This window comes from Canis aureus, chromosome 2 (genome assembly GCF_053574225.1).
Source record: "Canis aureus isolate CA01 chromosome 2, VMU_Caureus_v.1.0, whole genome shotgun sequence".
In the NCBI taxonomy this organism is placed as follows: domain Eukaryota; kingdom Metazoa; phylum Chordata; class Mammalia; order Carnivora; family Canidae; genus Canis; species Canis aureus.
This window is the reverse complement of record NC_135612.1, coordinates 2,044,437-2,071,966: the sequence shown is the minus strand read 5'-3', so window position 1 is coordinate 2,071,966 and position 27,530 is coordinate 2,044,437. Positions and strand designations below refer to the sequence as shown.

Genomic DNA, 27,530 nt, shown 5'->3' with positions numbered 1-27,530 from the left:
GCCACTCGTTCTCTCTCTCTCTCTCTCTCTCTCTCTCTCTCTCTCTCTCCATAAATAAATATTTTTTTAGAGAGAGAGTAGTTTCACTAGTGAATTACTGATACTGAGTTGAGTTTAGGGATAGGAAAAATCTGATATCTGAAAACATTCTGCAAAATACAAAGCTCGTAAGGTCTCCTTGATTCGTGCCTGTATTGTCCATAAATATTGTGCAGAGTCTCAGATTCACTTGATCTTCATGGCCCAAACAGTGAGATTCCACTCCCCTTCTACACTGGGGTGGGGGGGTGGGGAGCCACATGCTGGATGACACAAACTAGAAGTATGGATGAGTTAGCATGTATGAGGTGTATCCTGACCAAGGAAAATACTAGACAGAAAGGAACAGATGAGATGAATAGTCCTCTTCTTTTTTCCATTCCATGGACTACTGTGAGATGTGGCTTCTTGAAAATTGTCTTAATAAGTCCCATTATGCCAAGTATGGACATGTCTGCTATATTTCACTGTGGCAAGTTGTGATTTAGTGCTCTAGGTAGTAATGTATCAAGGTTTCCCACCTCATTTTCCTTTTTTTTTTTTCACCTTTAGTGCATTGACTTTGCATACCCCAAATAAAATATTAGAATTTTAATCCTCTTCTAATATTCCACCTTCTAGATACTTGGGCTAAGACAGTGGTATAAGCCCAAGTATAAGAGGACTGTGGTTTCTATGATTTTGTTAAGACTCTACATACTTTGTACAGATGTTCTCATCAGGAGCTACTGATCTCTCATTTGGGGTACTACATTCTAAAGGAAGCTACATTTAATACATAACTGCATGTGTTCATGCTCTTTATGGCCATCCAGATCCTAAGTCACCATATTTTTGGCTAAATCACCCACTGTCATCTTCAAATGCCACAATATAGATGTCTTAGCTAAAATTAACAGATCTGATTACAAGGTCTTAACCATTTAGAATTTTACTTTCTAAAGCCTTATAATAATTCAAACAAATGAAAAACACATTATAGATAAAATGAGCAAATGATAAGAATGTAACTGTACATCTAGAAAAGTGTCTCCTTGCTGCTGATAGCACATATTTACAGTGCATACTACAAAGCTATATTGTATTATAAACGTATGTTTGTCAAATATCAGTAATATTATACAGATATGTACACATATAGCATTTCAAAATATTTAGAGCATATATTTGTGGAGTATATTTTACAAACCATAAAAGTGTCAAAAACATTAATAAAAAGGAAAAATTTCAGGTTTATTAACATTTTAGGAAACTTTAAAGACTACAGTCTCCCAGATGTAAAAAAATAAGCAGCTTCTGTGAGAATGATGTAAAATAATCTAATATCTTGACTAAATCTTCCTAATGCAAGCCTTACATTCCCTTTCATTCTTTCCAGTCAGCTCAAATAAATGTATATATTTGATGTAAGTCTTCAAAATCTTCTGGTCTTCTCCATCTCTGAGATGAGGTAGAAATAAGTCAATCGGAGAAGGACAAACATTATATGTTGTCATTCATTTGGGGAATATAAATAATAGTGAAAGGGAATATAAGGGAAGGGAGAAGAAATGTGTGGGAAATATCAGAAAGGGAGACAGAACATAAAGACTCCTAACTCTGGGAAATAAACTAGGGGTGGTGGAAGGGGAGGAGGGCGGGGGGTGGGGGTGAATGGGTGACGGGCACTGAGGGGGGGCACTTGACAGGATGAGCACTGAGTGTTATTCTCTATGTTGGCAAATTGAACACCAATTAAAAATTTTTTTTATTATTAAAAAAATAAAAAAAGAAAAAGAAAAACAGACTATGCACAATAAAATAATCTTCATCATAAAAGAAAATTGTGACAAAATAGTATACTCTGAACCAGTAATCCACTGAAAGATTGTGTGATTTTCTCTTTGATTCAGAATAGACTTCAATACCTCACTTGAGGGATTTACAGGGAGCTCTAACTGTATCTCTAAAAGAATCCACACGAGGCTTACAAAAACCCATGTTTCTAAGGAAGAATAAGTGAAGCAAACACAATATGAGGCGTATGACAATACATGTGACACCTAAGAAGTAAAACAAAGGTTATGTCCCTTCATTCGAGATGGGTCTCTACTTCATCTCAAACAGCTGGTGACAGAAACAGAATCTGGTTTCCCCTGGTACCAGGGGCCATGGAGACAAGACCAGGTATGTTGACCGTGCAGTAAGCAAAAGCCAGGATTTTCAAGGTGTGGGAAACTTGGGTTCCCTCCATGTTGTCTGCCTAGATGCCTGAGGTAAAAGCAATCAGAAATAATCCCAATTCCTTCTCCCCAACCCCATGGAGCTGTAGAGAAGGCTGCCGTGGTGCTCAGCAGAAAAGGAGAAAGAAAAGGAAAAAAGTGTGTGTGTGTGTGTGTGTGTGTGTGTGTGTGTGTGTGCGCGCGCGCGCGTGTTGTCAAGATCAGTCTCCAGGCCGATGTACATGTCAGGCAGATTTTAAAACTCAGTGTGTAAATTTGGTAACAAGAGAAGTAGTCACACGGAAAATATCACAAATCAGAATAAATTAATCAAAGTACAGACCAAAAAAAAAGGAAAATGGAGACGAAAGAGTAAAAGGTCAAATATACAATGAGATGATTTAATACACATTTATTCAAGATTCCCAGAAGGAGTGAAAAGAGAAAATGAGTTGTCAAAGTAGTTTCTGAAGAAACAATATCGAATGACTTTTCAGGAATCATATAGTCCACAGATTTAAAAGGTTTGAAAGACCCAAGCAGAATAATTTCTTAAAAGTACATTCTGACATATCATAGTAAAACTGCAGAAAATGCAAGACAATGAGAAATTTTTGAAAGCACCCAAGGTGGAGGAACACAGATTAATATTACAGAAATGGCATCAAAATTTCACCTAGCTTCTCCACAGCAATAATGGAAGCCATGAGTAGAATAACAGCTATTTGCTGAGGAGAAAGAAAGGAATAAAAGTGATAACAGACCAAAGATAATTCCATATTCAGTTTTAAATTTCTTTCAAGAATAAAAATAAAATAAAAAATATTCAGAATAACAAAACCAGATTTTCTCAGCAACAAAATCTCACAAAGGAAAATTTTAGAAGTTGTTTATCTAGCAAAAGAAAAACAAGGTGTAAGAAGCAAAAAGGAATGGAAAGCAAGAGAAATGATACAGTAAGTAAAATGTAAAGGAAAATTAATTGCTTGAATTAGTAATGAAGTCTAGTGGAATTTTTAAAAAACCACAAATTAGAATTAAATTACTATTATAAGGTTTAGGACAGTAATTATATTTAATCATAAAATGTTCAGAATATTCTTTTTAAATCCGGATGGATTTGTATTTCCCTGATGGCAAGTGATGCAGAGCATTTTCTCATGTGCATGTTGGCCATGTCTATGTCTTCCTCTGTGAGATTTCTGTTCATGTCTTTTGCCCATTTCATGATTGGATTGTTTGTTTCTTGGGTGTTGAGTTTAAGAAGTTCTTTATAGATCTTGGAAACTAGCCCTTTATCTGATAGGTCATTTGCAAACATCTTCTCCCATTCTATAGGTTGTCTTTGAGTTTTGTTTACTGTATCCTTTGCTGTGCAAAAGCTTATCTTGATGAAGTCCCAATAGTTCATTTTTGCTTTTGTTTCTTTTGCCTTCGTGAATGTATCTTGCAAGAAGTTACTGTGGCCGAGTTCAAAAAGGGTGTTGCCTGTGTTCTCCTCTAGGATTTTGATGGAATCTTGTCTCACATTTAGATCTTCCATCCGTTTTGAGTTTATCTTTGTGTATGGTGCAAGAGAGTGGTCTAGTTTCACTCTTCTGCATGTGGATGTCCAATTTTCCCAGCACCATTTATTGAAGAGACTGTCTTTCTTCCAATGGATAGTCTTTCCTCCTTTATCGAATATTAGTTGACCATGAAGTTCAGGGTTCATACTTGCCATCAGGGAAATACAAATCAAAACCACAATGAGATACCACCTCACACCAGTCAGAATGGGGAACATTAACAAGGCAGGAAACCACAAATGTTGGAGAGGATGCGGAGAAAAGGGAACCCTCTTACACTGTTGGTGGGAATGTGAACTGGTGCAGCCACTCTGGAAAACTGTGTGGAGGTTCCTCAAAGAGTTAAAAATAGACCTGCCCTACGACCCAGCAATTGCACTGTTGGGAATTTACCCCAAAGATTCAGATGCAATGAAACGCCGGGACACCTGCACCCCGATGTTTATAGCAGCAATGTCCACGATAGCCAAACTGTGGAAGGAGCCTCGGTGTCCATCGAAAGATGAATGGATAAAGAAGATGTGGTTTATGTATACAATGGAATATTCCTCAGCCATTAGAAACGACAAATACCCACCATCTGCTTCGACGTGGATGGACCGGGAGGGTATGATGCTGAGTGAAGTAAGTCAATCGGAGAAGGACAAACATTATATGTTCTCATTCATTTGGGGAATATAAATAATAGTGAAAGGGAATATAAGGGAAGGGAGAAGAAATGTGTGGGAAATATCAGAAAGGGAGACAGAACATAGAGACTCCTAACTCTGGTAAACGAACTAGGGGTGGTGGAAGGGGAGGAGGGCGGGGGGTGGGGGTGAATGGGTGACAGGCACTGACGGGGGCACTTGAAGGGATGAGCACTGGGTTTTATTCTGTATGTTGGCAAAGTGAACACCAATAAAAAATAAATTTATTATAAAAAAATTGAATACAGTAATAAAGCCAAATTACTTAAAAAAAATAAAATAAAATAAATAAATAAATCCGAATGGAGATAAGCATGTTTACAATTGATAGCAGTATAACTGCATGTAAAATCAATGTTTAAAATCAACTGTATTTCTCTCTTCTGGAAACAGCTAGAAAAAAATCTACTAAAAAATATATGCATAAAACACATACTAGTATAAAAAATACCAAATACCTGGAAATAAACCTAACAAAAGATGCACAGCCATTAAAATGAGTGAAGACATAATTATCAATAATAAAACATAATTATCGGCATGGACTGAATTAAAAATCTAACACTGACTTCTTTTTTAAAAAATAAAATCACAGATAAATGAGTTAGTATAATTACACTGATATTTATATGGAAAAGGCAATTTCATATTCATGCATATCAAAGTGGAAAAATAAACTGAAATGTTATATACCACAATTATTTTAGTTGGGAGGGCAGGTCCTCAAAGAGCTTCAAGCTTATATGTTGATCTAATCTTTATCAAAGAAAAATATTTGAAACAAATGTAACCAAATGTCACCATTACATATTCTATAATTCTCATTTTTAAGTTCTTAAAAATTTCTTAAAGTCACACACAATTTTTAAATTATCAAAACTTTGATCTAGTAACTTCATTTAGAAACTTTATCCCAAGAAAATAATTTGAAATGCAGAAAGACATTCTATTTTGGCTTAATTTGAAATAGCAAAGGACACAAAAATAACTAAAGTGATCCACAATACAGTAGTTGTGAAATACTTTCTCTTATGCATTTCACAGATTATTATAGCAACTTAATAGACATATCTGATTATAAGAAAAATGCATATTTCAAACGAAAAGCATAGAATTCAAAATTTTAGAAATATATGATCATTGTAAATTATGAATTTATTTATTTGAAAATAATAAACCTTATAGAACTATTTGTGATTTTAAAGAAATTGTTCATAATATTCTGTACTTTCTAAATTCTATAATGCATATGGGTCTGCTGGTTTAATAATTCAAAAAAATTTTTCAAACTTACTTTGATTTCTTATTCCTTCTTTTCCTTAAATTTTGAAAATTAAGCCTCAAGAGTTTTTCATGATAAGAGGAAGATATCACTCCTAATTTATTGGTCGTAGGTGATTTGTTAACAGGCATATTCACAGATCATAAACCTAAAGAAAAATATTAAATTTTATGTTAGAATATAAATGTACTTACAGTACCAAATAATACATTACATGCAAATTCCTGATTCATGGGGAAAGAGGTGGCAAGAAGGAAAATCAGGCTTAAGGAAGAAATTATAGTAAGGAAGAATTTAAATTTAAATTTAAAATGTTAGATGCAGGAGTCTAACCCCACTTTGAACTGAAAATCCATGCTCTTTCTATTATGTTACTACTAAAAACTTATACTTTCATATAATATTTAGCATTTATTATACTTTAGCTGTTTCATTGCAAAACCATTGGAAAAACATCATGGCATAGTAGTTAAGAGGATACAATCAAACTGATTTACTTAACTGTTCTGTGCCTCAGTTTCCCCACTTGTACTATGGGAATAGTACCTCTTTACTATAAGAAATAATAGGTCAATATATGTAGATTGCTTAGAATAGGGCATGGCACATATGAAGCTAAAGCTTGTATGCATGTAGGAGCTCGTGATCATTATTAGATTACTATGCTTACTCTTCTTTATTTTTATTTTTGCTTTCTCTTTTTTAAAATTACTTGTCAATTTTTTTTGTCTTCTTTTTACCAGTTAGATTATGCTTTCTCAGCTTGTTCTCACATCCAGATTTATTTTCCTTTGCGAGTACACTTGAATACATTTTATGAGTGTAAGACCAAAACTAGAAGACGCTATTTTTGTTTAATGCAGTATTTAAGTAGCAGAGTGAAGTAATGAAATAGGTAGTCAGATTTACATTGAATTATTTTTTCACTTCGTTTTTAAGCTAGGTAATTTTTTAAAACTGATCATTAGTCAAGGTTCTGGCAGGGAGTCGACAGTACAGTCAAATGAAGTAACTGAATAAAGAGACTCCAAAGAGATGGGCAGAGTTATTTTTTTTTTAATTCAATAAAATAAAACCCGGAGATGGTGCCGTTCTTAGGGTCTGGAAGAAGGGGGTGAGCTTGCCACTCTCGGAACCACAGGAAAGAGGCACTCAGAAAGAATAGCTGTAGGAGAGTGGTGCTTAATTAAAAAACAAAACAAAAAAACAAAAAAAAAACATTTTGGCATTTGGTCTGACCTGCAGCCCACCTGAGGTCGCCTGCTGAGAGGGAGCCTGGAGAGCAGGAACTTTGATCTCACTCTCCTGCCCCCCACTCCAATCACCTGCCTGTGCTTCCCATTAGCTGAGCCAACTAGAAGCCAGAGAAGATGTAAGGCTGAGCGGAGAAGGATGGAAAATGGATCTGGAAGGGCGATTGTAAAATATCCAGCACAAAATGGATTATGAACATAAAACATTATTATCTATTGCTATTGGTTATAGCAAGGTCTGCTTCTAATAATCTATATCCATTAGAATATAAAGCAAAGCTATTTTTAAGTCGGCAGCTATATACTGGGCTATATATAAGGATGTCATTTAGAGTGGCCCTAATTTTAAGGCATACCTTGAAGTAAATTACTTTTAAAAATTTAATTCCAAAAGAATAAAAAAGAAAAAATAGAGGCCATCTAGGAAGAAAAATAGTTGAAGGGAAATGGAGTGGAAAGCAAACTGGTCTTTGTGTGCATGTGTTAGATGTACTGACCTAGAGCTCCCAGCCACTTGGTGATAATATCGTATAGGATCGACTACAGTCAGTCATATTTTTTGAAATTTCATGGTTAGAGACAAATTGTTTGAACTAATCATTGAAGCTATTTTCCAAAGACCCTGCACATCTGCTGGTACTGGTGGTAAGTATTTGCACCATCTGCTCAACATGAAGTTCCACAAAACCCTGTTGATGAGACTACGATGGGTAGAAAATGTCAAATTGCTGTAGAAGTTTCTACAGGCTTGCTCTCTATTCTGCTTTATCTTGGGAGAACCAATCTTGAAAGTAACAGCGCCAGTGCTTAACCAACAATACTTTGTAATTTAAATACTATTTGAATATCACTGTGATATAGAAGAAAGACAGTATGACTACCCAGTATATTTTATTAGTTAAAATTGTTTTTGTTAAAGTTGATAACATTTTTAGATTCTCTATTTTGATGTATCTTTGGGGGATGGGGTGGGGAGAGAGTCATTTTAAACCTTGTTTTCTTTATTTACCCCACTGAGGATTTAATTCTAACATCTTATTGGGAAACATTTTTGAAGACATTCATCTTTTCTTTTTTTTTAATTTTTTTAATTTTTTTCATCTTTTCTTTTGAGAAAATTGAGATTATTTCGTTGCTGTTTCCTTTAGTCTCAGCAAGAAAAAAAATTTTTAACTAATAAAATACACTGGGGAGTCATATCATCTTTCTTCTATGTAAATCTAAAATAAGCTTTTTTATAAGTTAAATAGATCTTTAGGATTTAAGTACCCTTGAATTCTCCATAGTACCCAAAACACATGGTGATGACGGAATTTGTGGATTGAAATGAAAACAAAATCTTAAGTGAATAAAAATGATCTTACAGATTGGATTATTCTCCTCTTTAAACAAAGTCTTATCTCAAATACTGAAGTGCAAGGTAAAAAAAAAAAAAAATCATTCTTATTGCCAGCAACTACCTCTTCATTCTAATTTTCTTGATTTATACAACACTCCACTAAGGATGGTCTACAGTAACTCACATCTTTTCTATCACTTTCCAGGGATACTTTTCAATAATTTAAACAAATTCCACAGATTTACCTTGCATATCTATGTGAAGTGGGCAAGAAGACGGTGTAATTTTACCTTTAACTTACATCAGATACGATTTTTAAATTAAATTATATCTACCCTTAAATTTATTCCAGTGCAGAACATCCAGTATCTGGAATCTAGTCTCTGCTGTCCCAAGGCTGACGATGATTTCCAGGTAAATAATATCAGTAAGAGCTCTTCAGTCCTGATCTCACCTGGTCCTGCTGTAGTATCCCTCCTAGAAATAAATGTCCCCTGTTTTCATGTGTCATGACACTTTCCCCGTGGCTTGTCTCCATATTCTGTGAGGGACCCTCCTCACCCTCCTGTGTGGGCAGCGGGAACCAGGGAACTGTGCAAGTGTAGGAGTCAACGGCTCGCTTTAAATTCTGGCTCCAGCGCAGGTTATACCTGTGCAAACCACTTCACTGTCAGCTACCCCGGGTTCCTCATCTACAAATAGGGCTTCTAGCAGTTTAAGGTGATGTGGCCACAAGTGAAGGAGTGCTGGCAGCCACGGGGCAGAGTCCCAGGGAGAAGCGCAGCTCTGCTAACACCTGGCCTTATGCCTCCTGACACTGACTTAGGACTTCTGGCTTCCAGAATTGCGAGAAAATGAGTTTTACGCCAAGTTTGTGGTGATTTGTTACAGCAACCACGGGAGACTAATATACTATTCACTGATGCCTTCATAAAGACAGCAAATGTATTCTTTTAAATATTCATGATTAGCTGAAATGGAAAATTAAAATAAAAACCTTAGTTGTCCAAAATAATAATAATAGTGTCTCTTGTGAATGGGTCATTACTTTCCAAGTGAAGAGTAATACTCATTACTCACTATTTGTTCTTTGTATAATACTCTTCTAATTAATCGTATAAGTGCATTAATAAATACTTTAGACATAAAAATATTATATAATTAATACACCACAATGTATGAACTTAACTGATAATTATTAAATTATCAGTTGAGCTAAAAGTAAAAGGGGACTCATTTACTAATCTCCCAACTTTCCTGTATGATTGAAGCTTTCTATAAAAAAAATTTTTAAGGGGATCCCTGGGTGGCACAGAAGTTTGGCGCCTGCCTTTGGCCCAGGGCGCGATCCTGGAGACCCGGGATCGAATCCCACATCGGGCTCCCAGTGCATGGAGCCTGCTTCTCCCTCTGCCTATGTCTCTGCCTCTCTCTCTCTCTCTGTGACTATCATAAATAAATAAAAATTTAAAAAAAAATTTTAAGATTCACACTTACATAGACTTAATTTCTTCTTGGCATTTAATTAATTAAGGCCACCATATATATCATACAGACAAATAAATATGACATGATATGTATCCTTCTCTCTAATCATTTAATCAACTCCAAAACAGACAAAATACCTAATATTATAGCCAAAAGAATAAACAGAACACTTAAACAAAAACTGCTTTTAAAACTGCTAATATAATTATTTAAATTAGTTTGTCATTTCCTTTTATTCTTATGCTCATTCTTTCTTCCCAGAACACCTTCCTAAAGTTTTCCATAATTTTATTATTTTTATGCCTTTTTAGAGTTTCAACAATCTTAGCAGACCCTACGCAAAAAAGATAAATTTTAAATCACTTAAAGTTACAGGATTTGGATCAGTATGGGAAAATTAATTTATAGAAAAATCTTGCCTATTAACATAGCTGCAAAAATTCTAAAGCACAAGGAAAACAAATCCAGTAATGTCAGTAAAAACTAATTCATTATAAGTGAGAAGAATTGGGATCCCTGGGTGGCGCAGCGGTTTGGCGCCTGCCTTTGGCCCGGGGCGCGATCCTGGAGACCCGGGATCGAATCCCACATCGGGCTCCCGGTGCATGGAGCCTGCTTCTCCCTCTGCCTGTGTCTCTGCCTCTCTCTCTCTCTCTCTCTGTGACTATCATAAATAAATAAATATTAAAAAAAAAAAATAAGTGAGAAGAATTAGTCTAGAAGAGCATAGATGATTTAATATTATAAAAATCTATTATCCTGGACCATAACATTAATGGACTTACAAAAGTAGGAGATATTTTTATATACACCAAAGATTAATTCAATTAAATTCAGTTTTCATTCATGATTATTAAAAAACAAAACAAACAAAACTGCAATCTAGGGATATCAGTTTTCCTTAATTTGATTAAATTAATTTTATTAAAGGTATCTAAGAAAAACATGATAATTAACAACAAAGTTTTAGAAGCTCTATCTGAAAAGCCAAGAACAATACAAAGGATATTCATATTCTTACTACTTAAGTCAATATTTTATAGGCAGCTCTAGCCAAAAAATATATATATAAGAAAAAGAAAAAAAAAGATAAAAATGTGGGAAAAGAGGGATAGTATATTGATTTGAAAAATACATAATCTCAGAAGAATCTGCAAATACAAACAAAAATAGATTACATACAATTTAAAAAAGATTTGTGAATAAACAGTATAAAAAAAGTAGTGGTATGGGATTCAATGCCAGTAAAGATGACTAATTAACACAAGCTTTTGGCTCCTGTCTTTAAAAACAACCTTATAGGAATAAGAAATTTGAAATCCAAGAAATTATAGGGGAAAGGCCCTGAGCTAAGTGCTGGGGTGCTGAAAGTCCATTGAGAACTGGTATGTACATCGGTGGAGAAAGACATAGACAACGTGGCTCTGAGAAAATAAATTAGTAACAAGTAGTTTGAGTCACACTTTCCTACCTACTAATAAGTCAAGTAGGCGACAAAAAAAGAAAATCAGCCAAAGTACAAAAGATTTAAACAACATAATTAATATAATATGCCATACACACCAAATCGAATTCTGCATTTAATCAAAGAATATGCATTCTTCCCAAGCACACAAGTATAATTTCTAAAACTTGATCACATTCTAGCCTAGAGAGCAAGTCTTACTGTAGTACAAAAAGTAAGTGATGTATGTAAGTAGATTATATTTCCTGGCATCAAAACATGAACAAGTTAGCATATTAGAATAAAAAGATCAATTAACCCTCTATATAGTGAGACACAGAAAACGAAAATCGAAGTTACCTCCAGATCAAAGAGGAAATAACAATGGAACTTCAAAATACTTAGAACTAAATGATAATAAAAACATTGCATAGAAAAACATACACAGTACTATTCTTCTCGGTTCTACAAAACCAACTACTGCTACAGGCACCAAAAATACACAGAGTGAGCGAAGCCAAACACAAAAGCGTACACGCCGCGTGGTTCCACACACATGAAGTTTAACAACAGGCCAAACTGCTGGGTGGTGATGGTGTGGGGGGCGCAGAGACTCGGGGCTGGAGATTGAAAGGAAGGTACGGACAGGAAGGGGAGATCTTGGAGGGGCTGATGTGAGTGGAAATAGGTATCAGGACTCAAGGTCGCAGATCACACTGTTTTCAAAATGACACAGCAGTATCTCCCATCCCACAGGTTGTCGTGCAGTGTGGGCCTGTCACTCCCTCACAAGAGAGGAGTCTAATTTACTCTCCCTGTGGATCTGGGCCTGACTTAATGACTTGCTGGACGGACAGGATGTAGCCAAAGTGACACGTTGGCACAATGAAGCCAGGCCATAAAAAAGCCTTGCTGCTTCCTTCAAGGTCTCCCATGCATGTTCTCTCAGAGTCGAGCCACCACGCTGAGAGGCCCACGGCCGATGGAAGGCATGCACAGGAGCTCTCTGGTCGACAGCTCCAGCTGAGTCCCCAGCCTAGCTCCTGGGCGACAGCAAGTAGCAACTGGCATGTGAGTGAGTCATTTTGCGTGTCTAACCCAGCAAATCTAGTAATCTCTTGGATTACTAGAGACCCGGCTGACTTCCACCTGAAATCACAGGACAGCTCCCAAATGAGTTACCCAGTTGTATACGATCAACTCCAGGACCATGGGAGATGGTTTTTTTAAAAAAATATTTGAGCCACTAAGTTTTAGAGTGGTTGTGACCAGAAATAGATCCCCAGAATACTCATCATACAAGGAAGATTCACGCATTTCACCATATGCAAATTCTACCTCCATAAAAATAAGATTGAAAGAGAATATACTGTATTAGGATTAAATTTACTGACATAAAACAGAAGTAAAAATGACAATGGCTCAGACAAGATAGAGGGTACGTCTCTGATGTTAAACATTCTTTTAACCCCAGAGCTAGACAATTTGGGATCCATTTGGCAGCTTCACACTCACAAGAAACCAAGGCTACATCTGAATCTTCCTTTCAAGGTCATTGTCAGACCTCACCTTGCTTGGGTTTTTCACTGGCTTGTGTAGCATCAAACCAATGGGGAGGCACTATGTGTCACTGTGTTGTATTGATTCCCATTTTCTAAAGAGCTCTGTTAATCAAGGCTCCTTCTAATCCTTTCTGCCATTCTCCTAAATCAGGACGCCATTACCTTGTCCTAGACTAATACAATAACTTCTTATCTTCCTCTAGCCTCATCTTTTACAAGGTCGCCAGAGTAACTTCTCAAAATATAAATCTACTGATCGTTTCCCTCTTTCCCCAGATCTCCTCTTCTGTTTAAAACTCTTTAGTATAGCCCTACCGCCAGCGATAAGAATCCAAACTCAGACTAAGGAATGTTTAGATTGCTGGAGCATAAAGTTTGAGTATATGGATCATATTGACATTGACTATGTTTTTTAAATAGCTAATCATTCATTTGCAATTGCAAAATTAAATTATATGTATCAGTTACAAATCTTAATTACAGACATTTTGTGTAAAATATGATGGGAATTGGATTATCTCCTCCATTCTGGGGTCCTTTCACTTATATCAGAAACAAACAATTGATCTATTTTAACAAATGGCATGAGGGGAAAAGTGAGGAGATGTAAAACCATGTCCCTTTTGGAAATGGTGAAAAGATTAAAAATGTTCAGTTTGTAAAAGAGAAGTAGGAGTGATGGAGTATCATGGGTGCCTCTTAAGTACGATGGCTTTATATATTTTAGGAACTCTCCCTTTTGGTTTGTACTTCTCTATTCTAAGGATATAGATATAGATATAGATATAGATATAGATATAGATATAGATATATAGATATATTCTTTCTTTACTGCCGAATTTCTCCAAAGCGGAAAGCTAAAACTGCCTTCACTCTCTGGCTCCATACCATCTTTAAAAAGCAAAAACAAAAAATTAACCTCACTGAAGAGATGACACTGGGTGCCCTGTAAAAAGGGAAAAAAGCTTTGGGGATTGTGGAGAGAGATGTTTCCTGGAAGGTGACAGAGGGCATTCAGAGAGCCATCTCCCATCTTGTAGCAGCATCCCCTGGAGGTGACGGTACCATGGAAGAAATGTCTGGGTACCACATCTTGAGAAATTAGACCCCACAGCATAACAAGAAGCATAAAAATCTTCTCCTAGCCTCATTGTGGCCCAAATAGAGGACCACATAGATGTGACAATTGCTCCAGTGCCCCACGGTGACTCTCCAATGCTCTCATGATACATAAGTACCTAGGATCTTTGTATAACCCCAGGGCAGGGGCAACACTGAGCAAAACTAAGACTGAATATCTAACCAGTCAAGCAGAACAGAGGCTTGGAGTGTACATAGTCAATCCTAAAAATTACAGAAATATTCCATGCAATACATAAGTCCATTGACTATGATTCATCACTAGCACATGTATTTTAACTTTGTAGTAGCAAGCAAAATAAGTATTCACAATTAGTATGAATAGGAATATTCAAAATACTGGAAACTGAAGTGGTTAAAGTATTTGCAGATGATTTACAAAGCCTTGGACAATGAGGAAAATGAACTAAAAAGTACCAGTGAAGTTTAAACAGGAGCTACTACACTCATGCATCACTCATCAATCACTTATTTACTCATTGATTCAGGAAAATTAAAATGCCCTGGCACTTACATAATAAAGTCTTGTTCTGACTGACCTGTCTTAAATCTCTTTTACTCACTGTGAAAGGATTTCAATCTAAAATGGAACCAGAGGATATGGAATGGAGACACATAGGCCCTCAGGAAAATGAAATGCAAGAAATGAGAGACCGATTCCCCTGTGAATGCCTGGCTTTCAGAATATGTGAAATTATTTTCCAACCAATAAACATCCGCCAAGAATCCTTCCCCATCCTCAAGCCAATGAACTGACCGCTTGGCCTCTGGCTAGACTTCCCTCTTCTCTGCACTCCTTTCCCTTTAATCTAGCCTGCCCAAAACCTTCAACCAATTCATCTCTAGTTTATTATAGTTTGTGTTTCCCAAATTGCAATTCCTCTGCTATTCTTAAATAAACTCAATTTCTGGCAATTCAAGCTTGCCTCAGTTTACCTCTTTATTTAGGTTGATATTCACCACAGGGAAAACCATTTGGCTTTGATACAAACTACTAATGTGATCAATGGTCTGTGAAGGAATTGTAAAAATGGATGCAATTGTCCATGGATTCTTTTATTGGGTTTATGTTCTATGCCAGTACTTTTTATTCATTTGCAACATTCAACATACAAGATGAAATAAAGAAAACTACACACACACACACACACACACACACGGACTTACATATAAGCAAGAGATAAGAGAATATCTTAGACCATTTTATATTTAGCACTGTCAAACAATACTCACATTATTCATTGTAAGTGGTTGCCATTTAGGGAATTCAATTTGGTTCAGTTTTTACGAAAATAAAAGCGGTAATGATGTCTAAGCTTCCTGTGTTTGAAAGATAATTAAAATATGGTCTCTTCCTCAAGAAATTATAATCGAGGGGAAAAAATATGGGCCTATAAACCAACATTAACATATTCCAAGATGCTGAATTCCATGATAGGACTCCAGGTAATTTTAGGAGGGAAAAACTGCCCAAGAAAAATATGGGGTCAATATGATATTCTATAAATACATGCCAAGATCTAGAAAATAGTTCAATTTCTATTTAAATATGAATAAGATATGCTTTCCACCTGTCTTGTCTCTTTTCAAAAATATCTTATTTATTCATGAGAGACACACACAGGGAGAGAGGCAGAGACAAAGGCAGAGGGAGAAGCAGGCTCCATGCAGGGAGCCCGATGTGGGACTCGATCCCGGGTCTCCAGGATCACACCCTGGGCTGAAGGCAGCAGTAAGCTGAGCCACCCAGGCTGCCCCACCTGTCTGTCTCTTAACAGGATTCCCTATTTTAGCCCTGAGTAAAAAGAATGTAAATATATTTACTTAATGTGCAGTACTTAAAAATTGAAAGTACTTAACTAACAAACTATGAATTAATATGGTGGTCTTTAATTGTTCTTTTAGGAATGTAAAATAAGCATAAATCAAAATCTCCATTCCTGAAGGAGCAAAAGAATCCTGAGAGAAGAAACAGGAATCAAAGGAATAACGGAAAGGGGCCTGGGTGACTCAGTCGGTTAAGTGTCTAACTTCAGCTCAGGTCATGATCTCTGCTCCCTCTCAGTGGGGAGTCTGCTTGTCCCTCTACCACTCCCCCTGCTTGTGCACATTCTCTCTTTCAAATAAATAAAATCTTTTTAAAAAAAATAATGGAACAATGTCCCTGAAGGATGACAAATTTTGGATTGAGAGAGAAAAAAATAATAATAATAAAATAAACAAGACTATGAAGAGTAAAAGCAAATGACTAATAAACATATAAAACATATAAAATGATGTTAAGCTTTCCAAATAGGGGAAATGACTGATTTGTGGCTCAATAAGATAGACTTGACCATTAGAAAACAAACACTGAACATATCAATATCCAGAAGACAGACTACAGAAATGTAAAAAGCTTCATGGTATAAAAATATCTGCATGAAAAAAAATTTTTTTAAGATTTATTTATTTGAGAGAGAGAGAGCATGGGCAAGAGGAGGGGTAAAAGAAAGGGAGAGAGAGAATCTCCAGTAGACTCCCTGCTGTGCTTGGAGCCTGATGCAGGACTCCATCTTACAACCCTGAGATCATGATCTGAGCCAAGAGCTGGGTGCTCAACCAGCTGAACCACCCAGGCACCCTTGCATGCAAACATTTCTGCTGAAAATTACATTGTTGCATTTTCTAAGGTGATATCTGCTGAAAACCTTAGTTCTGAACCTGATGAAAGAGTTCTGTACTGCTGCTATGTTCTGGAAGAAATTAACCATTGCTGGGGAAAGGAAGGTGGCAGGTGTTAAGGACGCTAAGCACTGGGGTTGGCAGTTCTTAGGGTACTAACATAGGATGAACTTGGCAGTAATTAGAAAGCCTCAATGTCCACAGTATTTGAAGGATATACATGATTTGTCTATGCATCACTAAGCAAGCAAAGAAGTCTGAATAGCCAGAGAAGTAGTTCAGTGACCTAGGAGCTAAATGACCACTGTACCAGGTGCTCGCTGAAGCCATTATAGCAACCTGTACTGGAGGAAAACTGTCAAGTTCATTCTTCTCAACAACTGCTCTCTGTATCCTCTCCTGGACTTCTTGTAAAAAGTAATGTTTTCAGTGTTTGTTCAATATTTCTTTCCACTCCTGATACAATGTAACATTAGTGATAAACACACGTTGCCATAAAATTTTATATCCTGTAAATATAAGTATAAACTTGTCTTAACTGTGGACTTGCTGATACAGAGATCCAAGAATTCAAGAGGATCTGAATGAGTTCAGTCTTAGTGATTCCATTAATATTATTTACCAGTTTATCTGTGTACATATACTTCCAATTCTCTTGAGTAAATGCAAGGAATAAAAATACTGGACCATGTGGTAACTCCACATGGTTTAACCATTTGAGGAACTACCAGATTGTTTTCCAAAGTGCTGCACTATTTTACATTCTCACCAGGAGTGTGTCAGGAGTCTAATTTCTCCACATACTCACCAACACTTGTGTTTTTATTATTACTTTTTAAGTTCAATTATTTACATTATCTCTATAACAACCAGTGTCGGCTCAAACTCATAATCCCAAGATCAACAGTCACATGCTCCTCTGACTGAGCCAGCGAGGTACCCTCAAACTTGTCTTTTTAATTACAAATATCCAGTTTTTTTTTCAAATATCCACTTATGAAAATGTTTTATTTGAATTTTCCTGATGGCTAATGATATTGAACATTTTCTCATGTGCTGACTAGCCATTTGTATGTCTCCTTTAAAGAAATGTCTATTCAGATCCTTCGCCCATTTTTAATTGGGTTGTCTCTTTTTAACATTTTTATTAATTTATAAAATTGCAATTGTTTCTTATATCTTCTAGATACAAATCCTTTATCAAATGTATGATTCCCCAAAATTATCTCCCATTCTGTAGGTTGCCTTTTCACTTTGTTGATGGTGTCCTTTGAAGCACTAGGGCTTATAATTTTGATGACACATCAGCTATTTTTGCTTTGATTGTATGTGCTTTTGTTATAGCCAAAAGATCATTTCCTAAATCAGGGTCACAAAGATTTATACCTTTGTTTTCTTCTAAAGGTTTTTCTTAACTCTTATATTTACATCTTTGATCTATTTGAGTTAATTTCTGTATGTAGGTAAGATAAGAGTTCCAACTTCATTCTCTTGCATGTGATTTTTGTATAGTAGTCTTTATGCTGCAACCTTGCTGAACTTTTTATTAGACTTAATCATTTGTTAATGAATTAACACTTCTATATACACCATCATGATGTCTACAAATATAGTTTTACATTAAAAAAATAATCTAGTTGTTTTAATGGAAATACAAGCAAAAATAAAGAGTACAGTTTTTAGTTTAGAATAATAATTCCCAAATACATTTTGTGGAACACAGGTTCTTGGGATGCAATTACCTCCTAAAAGCTTTTTGTTGCGAAAGAAGTTTGGGAAATACTGCACTAAACAAAATTAAATTAGGTTTGCACACCCTCTCTAGGAGTGGTTATTATGTCCCTGTGCACTGCAAATCTCTCTGAGCAAGCAGTATAATGTATAATTTTTCCTACACTTGACCAGGAGAAACCTTTAGAACACTATCTCCTAGAGTCATGTGCGTGACACATTTTGTGAAATTCTAATGGACAGCACTAAACTATTTACTAAGCACTTGTGACCATGCCCTTTACTAGAAGCTCTGGATGGACAATGAACTTCAAGAGAGTAACACTTAACAAAATAACCATGGTAGCGAATGCTTCTGATAATGAATCAGATGTTCAATAAGAAAAGAGCATTAGTCACTAAGATCATAAAGGTTCATACAGAATAGTTCTTACTGAAATAAAAATCTGGTACCTTAAATCTAAATATTTATGTGAGGAGGCAAAACAAAAATATTTACACGTTGGAGAGATACGTTTCAGCTCTTAAAATGTCTCCAGCAAGCTAGCTGAGTGATTGGCAGTTCATCTGCAACCTGGCATAAACCCAAAATTTAAAAGAAAAAAAAGAGTTTTTAACACTCAGCGCTAGTGGTATTTTTTTAAGCTCTGATTAAAATGGTGTTGGAAAGGTATACTTTAAAAGACAGTTTCTGAGAACCAGATAATATTAAAATTATATTAAGCCTTTGGGTAGGTAACATGAGTACAGAATGCAAGATTTAGGCTATAATCTTAAAGGTCAAAAGAGAATTTGATTGGGGGCACCTGGGTGGCTCAGTCACTTGAGCTTCTGACTCTTGGTTTCCGCTCAGGTCATGATCTAGGGCGGTGAGGTCTGGCGATTGCCAGCAGGGGTGGTGGCCAGAGGGGCCATTGGCCTCCTGTGCTCACTGGGGAACCCATTCCGAGATTCTCCTCCTCTGCCCCTCCCCTCACTCACACATCCCCCTTCTCTCTCTCTCTCTCTCAAATAAATCAATAAATCTTTCTTAAAAATAATAATTTGATCAAAGACCACCAAAAAGATAGAGTCCAGTAAGACATATTGTTGAGATAAGGTAAATAAGGTGATCCTACCACCATCACTTTACCCCACACATACATGTAGATTTTTCCTAATCAGTAGCTTACACTTTTTTCTCAAGATTACCTTTAAAAAATCTTTTTATTCCACATCCTCAAGGTACACCCCATCTCACCCCCCCCCATACACACAGAGTCACACACTTCCCCAAACTTTTGAAATTTCTCTTTTGAAGTACAAGAGTCTGCATACCAAAAAAGGCAGGGGGTGGGGAGGGGAGAGGCGAGGCCAGAGGTGGGGATAATTTCACCAAGAACAGAAGGACTTGGAAGGCCATCCAGCAAGGCAAGGAGGGCTCTGAATTAAAGGTTGCGAGGAGGACAAGCGAATCCAGCCCAGAGAAAATAACAAGCCTCTCCCTCACTAATGGCAAAAATTAAGTCATCACACCCCCTCTGGTCTCCCCAGCCAGGAGGCCACGGCCCTTTCCACTGCCCTGGGGCTGATTCCTGCCCCCGGGGGCTCCCAGCCAGACTCCCTGGAGGTGGGGGCCGGGGTAGCAGAGGATCCTGCCAACAGCCGAGCTATGCAGTCCTCCAGGAGGCTCCCAAATGCGGCCTTGGTGGGGATGTGGCTGCCCGGGGCCTCAGATCCAAGGGGACTCACCCAGGTTCTCAAGGGTGCAGCCTGGAGGCTGGTTGCTAAGGACGCTGTGTGAGTCACTCTCAGAGTCGGAAGGTTGCTCCGTGAGCCCCAGGGCTTGGCCAATCAGGACCCTTGAATCCAAGTCCACGTTCTCTCCCCTCCTTCATTACGTTTGTGTTCAGCTTCTGAGGAATAGATGGGATGATGTGTGAAAGGCCTTTATTAGCTTTAAAATGCAATCACAAAGCGTGCAGTTAGGATTCACTGTAAACACTGCCCTTGCTTTGCTATGCAGCCAGGAGCTCCAGCAAGAAGAGGCCTGGGGGTGCGTTAGTGGCTCCTCAACCTCTAAAGGCTTCCTCCAAAACCTTGCCTGCCCCCACCTCCATCTAAAGTTTAAAAATAAAGACAACATGATTTTACACGATTGCTATATAGGGGAGTTATGTCTTCTCATCAAATTGCTGTCTCTAAGCTCCTTTGACATAGGCCATCTACACCTGCCAATGTCCTCTGCATTTAGGAGAGTGGGTAAACAAAGATGTTCTGTATGTTCTAAGCACAAGAGGGCAAATTTAAACACAAAAGAATGCCTCCTTTAAAAAAATAGGATCCAATAAAATTAATTTAAATCCTTATAATATTCCTATCTACCATTGGGCGAGGAACTTCAAATAGTCTATGAATGTTCGCAAATATTTCAATGGAAACACATGGAAAAATAGAAACAATATGGAAGAGCAATTCTGATTAAATTCAAAGCTAATGTGCAGGTATTATCCTGGTGAAATAACTGCTTTAAAAATTTGAGAACTTCAAAAGAGAATTTAACTAATGGAAATGTGAAATACATCCATCTTGAATTATTTCTGTTCATAATAAGCACCAAATAAGTCTTCCCATTTTTTTCAGTACATTTTGATATTTAAAACAGAAATTATTGGCCCAAAGCCACAGAACGTATAACACCAAGAGTGAACTTTATTTATTTATTTTTAAAGATTTTATTTATTTATTAATGAGACACACACACACAGAGAGAGAGAGAGAGAGAGGCAGAGACACAGGCAGAGGGAGAAGCAGGCTCCATGCAGGGAACCTGACCTGGGACTCTATCCTTGGTCTTTAGGATCATGCCAGGGGCCAAAGGCAGTGCTAAACTGCTGAGCCACCCGGGCTGCCCAAGAGTGAACTTTAATATAAACTACAGACTCTGGGTGATTATGATGTGTTAGTGGAAGTCCATCAACTGTAACAAATTCTGGTTGAGGATGTTGATAATGAGGCTATGCATGTGTGGGGCTAGGGAGTGTATGGGAGATCTCTGTACCTTCCTTTTAATTTTGCTATGAACCTAAAACTGTTCTAAAAATAATAATACTCTTTAAAAAAATAGCTAATTCTAAAAATTGATAAAATTTAAAAAAGCAGAAATTACAATATCAGATCCCAGGTTTTTCTGAAACACATTCTTCCTAGATCAGTAAGTTGAGAGTAAGAATAAAAGTGAAAGTGATGAACACTATAAAAGATATATCTTAGAAAGCAAATCTTAGAGTGCCAACCCACTTAGAATGAGTTCCAAAAAGAGAGAACAAAGATATAAATAATAATAAAGAATAGCTGGGGGAAAACCTCTTTGATCAAAAAAATACATATATTTGAGACAGAAAATCAAGAGTGCTTACCCTATTCCAGCCATAGCAACATTTTTGTAGAAATGTGACAAGGAAACAAAAGCAACATAAACTGTTGGGACTTCATCAAAATAAAAATCTGCACAGCAAAGGAAACAATCAATAAAACTAAAAGACAACCTGCTGAATGGGATAAGATATATCCAAATGACATATCCAATAAAGGGTTAGTATCAAAACATTCAAAAAACAAACAATCCAATTAAAAATGACAAAAGATATGAACAGGCATTTCTCCAAAGACAGACATCTGGATGACCAACAGACACATGAAAAGATGCTCAACATCATTCATCATCAAGGAAATGCAAATCAAAACCACCGTGAGATATCACCTCAACACCTGTCAGAGTGGCTAAAATCAAGAACATAAGAAATAAGTAGCGTTGGCAAGGATGGGGAGAAAAAGCAACCCTTGTGCACTATCAGTGGGAACACAAATTGGTACAGCCAATGTGGGAAACAGTATGGAGTTTCCTCAAACTATCAAGCATTACATTACCCTATGATCCAGTAATTCCACTACTGGTTATATTTACCCAAAGAATATACAAACACCAATTTGAAAAGATATATGTATATATGTACTCCTGTTTATTGCAGCAGTATTTACAACAGCCCAAATATGGAAGTAGACCAAGTGTCCATCAATAAATGGATGGACAAAGAAGGTGTGATACGTATATCATTATTTTTATATAATGGAATATTACTCAGCCATAAAAAAGAATGACATCTTGCCAGATGCAACAATATAGATGGATCTACAGCCCATAATGTAGTGAAATTTGCCAGTCAGAGAAAGACAAATACCAAGTGATTTCACTCATACATGGCATTTAAGAAACAAAACAAATAAACAAAGGAGAAAAGAGACAAAAAAAATAGTAGACTCTTAAATAATAGAGAATAAACTGATGGTTACCAGAGGGGAGGGGGATGGGGGGATGGGTGCAATAAGAAAAAAAAAGGAGTGCTTACCATATTCCTAATAAAATTAATATGGAAAGACTGCCGTACTCAAACATAGCTTGGTGGATTTTTTTTTTCTATTTCCTGAGATCTAGGAAAAATACGAGAAGCATTAAAAATACAAACTGTTAAATGGATTATTCACGATAAAATTTTGAATTAAAAACTCTTCAAATTTAAAAATCAGTTGATTCTGCAGAGCATGCATAGTTAGTCATGAATTCTACAGGGAAGACAGCTAAAGGGCATGTTTATATAAGGGAGAATCCACAAATTCTTCTCCTACTCCTCCTACACTTTAAGGTGAAACTACTAAAACACTTAAAGAAGACATCACTTAGACATTAACCAAAAATGCAAAAGTTGTGACCAGAAAGAACTGACATTGAGCTCCGAGACCAGATATACTAAATGATTAATGTTCCTTTGGTCACAAAATGAAACGACAAAAAAATTTTAAAGAGATATGTTTATAGCTTTTGTAATCCAAATAAAAATACAGAAGTGTGAGAAAAAAGTGGGGACAGTTCTCAATTTTCATAAAGAATTATAAAACAAAGATATTACACTATTGTTAGGAGGAGGAATTCAGTTAGATTTTCAATTCATACCATACACTAAAAGATGGATCTCAAAAAATACAAGTATTTAACATGTTTTTGGAAGCGAACACTTGGTGGCATAAATATAGACCTCAGCAAATAGAAAAGCATGCATCACAAAAGGAAATATTTCATAGAATATTTAAAAAAGAGTCTAACCTCTTAGAGTTACCATATAAATTTATGTGAGTACGCCTCAAATCCAAAGCATGCGTTTTTGTGTTTTAAAAGAATGGGAGTACGGTGCATGGAGCCTGCTTCTCCCTCTGCCTGTGTCTCTGCCTCTCTCTCTCTCTCTCTGTGACTATCATAAAAAAAAAAAATTTAAAAGAATGGGAGTAAAGAATGAAATGTGTTTTTAAAGTTCATTTGGAAGAATAATGGGAATTAGTCAAGAAAATTATGAAAAGAGAAGCAAGGATACAAGGGTATGGCTTACTACATATTATAACTTATAGTGAAAACTTTTTCTTGGTCCACATAAATATTTGAAATAAATATTTTCATTATCTTCAAATTCCATCCTTGAGAAAATATACAGCTGCATCATAGTACCTAACAAAGGGACTTGTCCATAGTAGCGCTTAAGAATATTGCCAGGTGAATTCCTACATAAAAATGCAGATGATTTTGTTTGGCCTGGTGAGCTAAATTCATTCCATGTATGAATTTCTGAGTAAAATATCAGTATGAATGAATGATCTGCTTCTTTTGTACTTTTGTTTAGCAGGTCGAATCATTTTGTGCCGATTCTTGAAGTCCATCAAAATAATCTGCTATTCTTCATTTGTATTTCAACTTAAATCTAACTGAATAGCAACTGGACTTTTAAAAATACTAAACTATTTCGTGATTATAAATATTTCCATCATATGATTCTTTCCAATGCAATCTAATCAATCCTTCAAACCTATTTACTAAGGGAAAAAGTAAAAAAAAAAAAAAAAAAAATCCATGTCTTTCTATGAATAATATAAATTTTGCGAAGTTTTTCCTGATCTTTAATTTTTGATGCTTTCAACATCCTCTAACCATTCATTGCTGTGTAGTAGTTTAATAACTGTAGTTCTTTGAAAACATGAACATGAGTTGTTCGATCATCCATCCTGCAGAAGATGGAGCCAGATTCTTTCCACTGGAGTATGGAGCTGGGTTTAGTAACTCACTTCTAGAGACCTGAATGTAAGGGGAGTAAGGAGGTGGACTTACATCACAAAGACAATGTAGAATCCTCCTTGCTGTGTCTCACACCATGTGCCCAGGGAGGATGAGCCAGAGATCTGTGGAGAGAGGGGCCTGGGTCTCCGGATTTGGGCCCAGGTCGATAGGCAGGGCTTTGAGAGCAAGCCCTGGAGTCAGGCTCTGCGCTGGGCGTGGACCCCGCTTAAGATCCACCCCCTGCTCCTCTGCCCGCCTCCCCACAACCTCCCCTCCTAAGCTAAAAACAAACAAACAAACAAACAAACAAACCACAGTCCTATGGGGAGCTCCACGTGGCAAGGAACTAAGACTTCCTGACAGCAAACCAGCAATAAAGGGAGGCACTCTCTCCACCGTTAGCTGAGGGAGATATCTTGGAAGTGAATCCTCCGGCCCAGTCAAACCCAGTTAGGCCTGAAATAGCTGCACCTCCAAGTCTGGACAGCAGCTTCCTGAGCCCTGGGCCCTTCAGGGATGCCTGATCCTGCGAGGGTAGCACACCCCACATATGCCGTATTCTTAGGATGAAGTTTCATATATAAGTTAGGTGCAGCAAGAGATTAGCAGCAATAATTAATAATAAAATCAAACAATTATGACAACAGGCCATAATAAAAGCTTTGTGAATGTGGACTCTCTCAAAATATCCTACTGTCCGGTACCCACCCTTCTTGTTGTGAAGATGCGAGATGAGAAAATGCCCTGATGCTGCCATCCAGTGAGACAAGGGACACAGGCCTTGTGACAGCGTCAGGCTCCTGCTGCTCTTTTGACTGCGCTTTGGGGGGCCACCTGCTTCCTGCCTGCAGTTTGCTGTGGGAGACTGAAAAGCCCAGGAAACCGAAAACCTGGGAAAGAAAAACAACACTGTTTTGCTGTGTCTCGCCCAATTTTATTAAATATATACGTGTCATTATTTGACGTTGCCTTATATGTTTGTTTCATCATTTGACATGATATCGTTATCTGTTATCTCCCAACTGGAACGTGAGTTCCAACGATGCAAAGGCTTTGGCTTATTATTCTAAACCTCATTGCTCAGAACGGTAACTGTACACAGAATAGGTGCCCAATAAATACACTTTGCTTAAAAAAAACAGATGGATGAATCATTTTAATAATTAATGGATGACTAATATTCAGTATCCTGACAATTTTTCTTGCTATGAGCAGTTATATCATGAACATGTACACAAGTAAACATATAGTAAACCCTATTTTTGTTTCCTAAGATTGAAGAGTCAAAAGAGCATCATTTTCATGGCTTTTTAGACTATTGCCAAACAGCCCTCCAAGAAAGAGTTGTTATATTTTATGCCACTCCATGAGTCACAGCTACTTTCTTCTCACATTGCATGAAAAGGTGTATTTTCCCTTTTACACATTGTCCTTTAAATGGGGGAAAGATAGTCATTAACCTTTCCTTTCCTCAATCACTGGAGGGCAGACATTTCTTCATAGAACTATTATGCACTTGTGTTTCTTTCTTTATGACTTGCCTCTTCATGTTCTTTGCTTGTATTTCTACCGATACACCCTTACTCGTGACTAAGAGCTTTTCTTCAATAATGTGACTTATTGTTTTTATCGTGTTAAAACGTAATCTTCCCCAGTTTGTGGTTTTTCTTTCAACGGTGGTTACAATGTTTTTCCTTTTTTAATTTGCAGAGAGAATTTTATATGCTCAACTTGATTAGTCCTTCCCTATGTGGTTTTGGACCTTGCTGTCATTCTTAGAAAGTTTGTCAATTGACTGAAAAATAATCACCTACTATTTTCTCCCAATATTAAATCTTTCCAAAAATAAAGGAAAAAAAATATATATCGCAGCTGGAATTTCTGCGGGGTGAGCTGTGAAGGGGGCTGTTCTTGCTCCCTCCCCTCAACAGGCTGCCCAGCTCTCCTTCTACTACTGTATCCTTTCTTCATTGATATGGGATGTGAAATTGTGAAATGTTATTTTTATTAGAAGTGCGCGCGCGCACACACACACAGCTGCCTTTTCCTCCTTCTCCTTTTAAAAGTTTTGGACCTGGGCCTGTGGCATCTTTAATTCAATCGTTTGTAAGGAACAGAGATATACTTTGCCTCACCAGGGGGCACAACTGGTTAGAAGTTAGTCGCCCAGTAGATCGGTCTGGGCTCCTGCGCTCCTGGGCAGCCCTAGGGCCTCGCCCAAGAGCCAGGCCGCCTAGCAGCCCAGGCGGTGGAGGCACCACCTGCAGGAAAGGGTGGCGTCGGGGTAGTGGGGGGCTCCGCTCACAGGGCCTCCCAGTTGTCCCCCGCGAGCCTCAATTTTCAACAGGATCATTGGGCTTTATATACACGGACTGATTTAGATGCACCCGGAAAAAAAGAAAGAAACCCGTTTGCAACTGTATTGTGGCCTTCGGGAAGCAACATGCTCGACTCCCCCGTCCGGCGAGCAGTTTGTGCCGGGAGAGCCGACGGGGAAGGGGTTCCCTCCACCTAGGCCTCGACGGCCCCCCTACGGGCAGGACGCGGGGCGGGGCTGCACCGAGGCCAACAGCCCGCAACGCTAACGCCTGCGCGCTCCTGCACGCCCCCTGCAAGCTCCCAGCGAGCCAGCTGCGCACCCCCTGGGCGCTCCCTGAGCTCCCAGCGAACTCCCCGCCCGCCCCCTGCACCCCCCTGAGAGCTCCATGCACGCCCCTCGCGCGCCCCCTGCGCGTCCCCTGCACGCCCCCTGCGAACTCCCCGCGCGCCCCCCGCACGCCCCCTGCGCGCTCCCTGCACGCCCCCTGAGAGCTCCCTGCACGCCCCTCGCGCGCCCCCTGCGCGCCCCCCGCACGCCCCCTGCGCGCTCCCTGAGAGCCCCCTGAGAGCTCCCTGCACGCCCCTCGCGCGCCCCCTGCGCGTCCCCTGCACGCCCTCTGCGAACTCCCCGCGCGCCCCCCGCACGCCCCCTGCGCGCTCCCTGAGAGCCCC

At 37.9% G+C, this 27,530-nt stretch overlaps 1 protein-coding gene across 20 annotated transcripts in view; it reads right to left on the bottom strand.

The window, feature by feature from the left end:
• The window catches only part of TMEM232 (transmembrane protein 232), a 246,090-nt gene extending 218,921 nt beyond the window's left edge, over positions 1-27,169 (bottom strand). For 6 of the 20 annotated variants that reach the window (XR_013359436.1, XR_013359437.1, XM_077861768.1 and 3 more), the window contains exons 1-5: positions 25,248-27,164; positions 24,591-24,661; positions 22,789-22,870; positions 20,132-20,295; positions 5,792-5,927 (exon numbers count right to left, since the gene is read on the bottom strand). Coding sequence is in view for 15 of the 20 variants with exons in the window: in XM_077861768.1 (XP_077717894.1) it covers positions 5,792-5,910 (119 nt within the window). In the remaining 5 variants the exon portion in view is untranslated. Of the gene's footprint in view, positions 1-5,791; positions 5,928-8,706; positions 8,832-18,853; positions 18,975-20,131; positions 20,296-22,788; positions 22,871-24,590; positions 24,802-25,247 lie in introns of those variants that run through there. The other 14 variants (XR_013359432.1, XR_013359433.1, XR_013359435.1 and 11 more) reach the window with 11 other exon arrangements.
• Between the last annotated feature and the right edge of the window lie 361 nt (positions 27,170-27,530).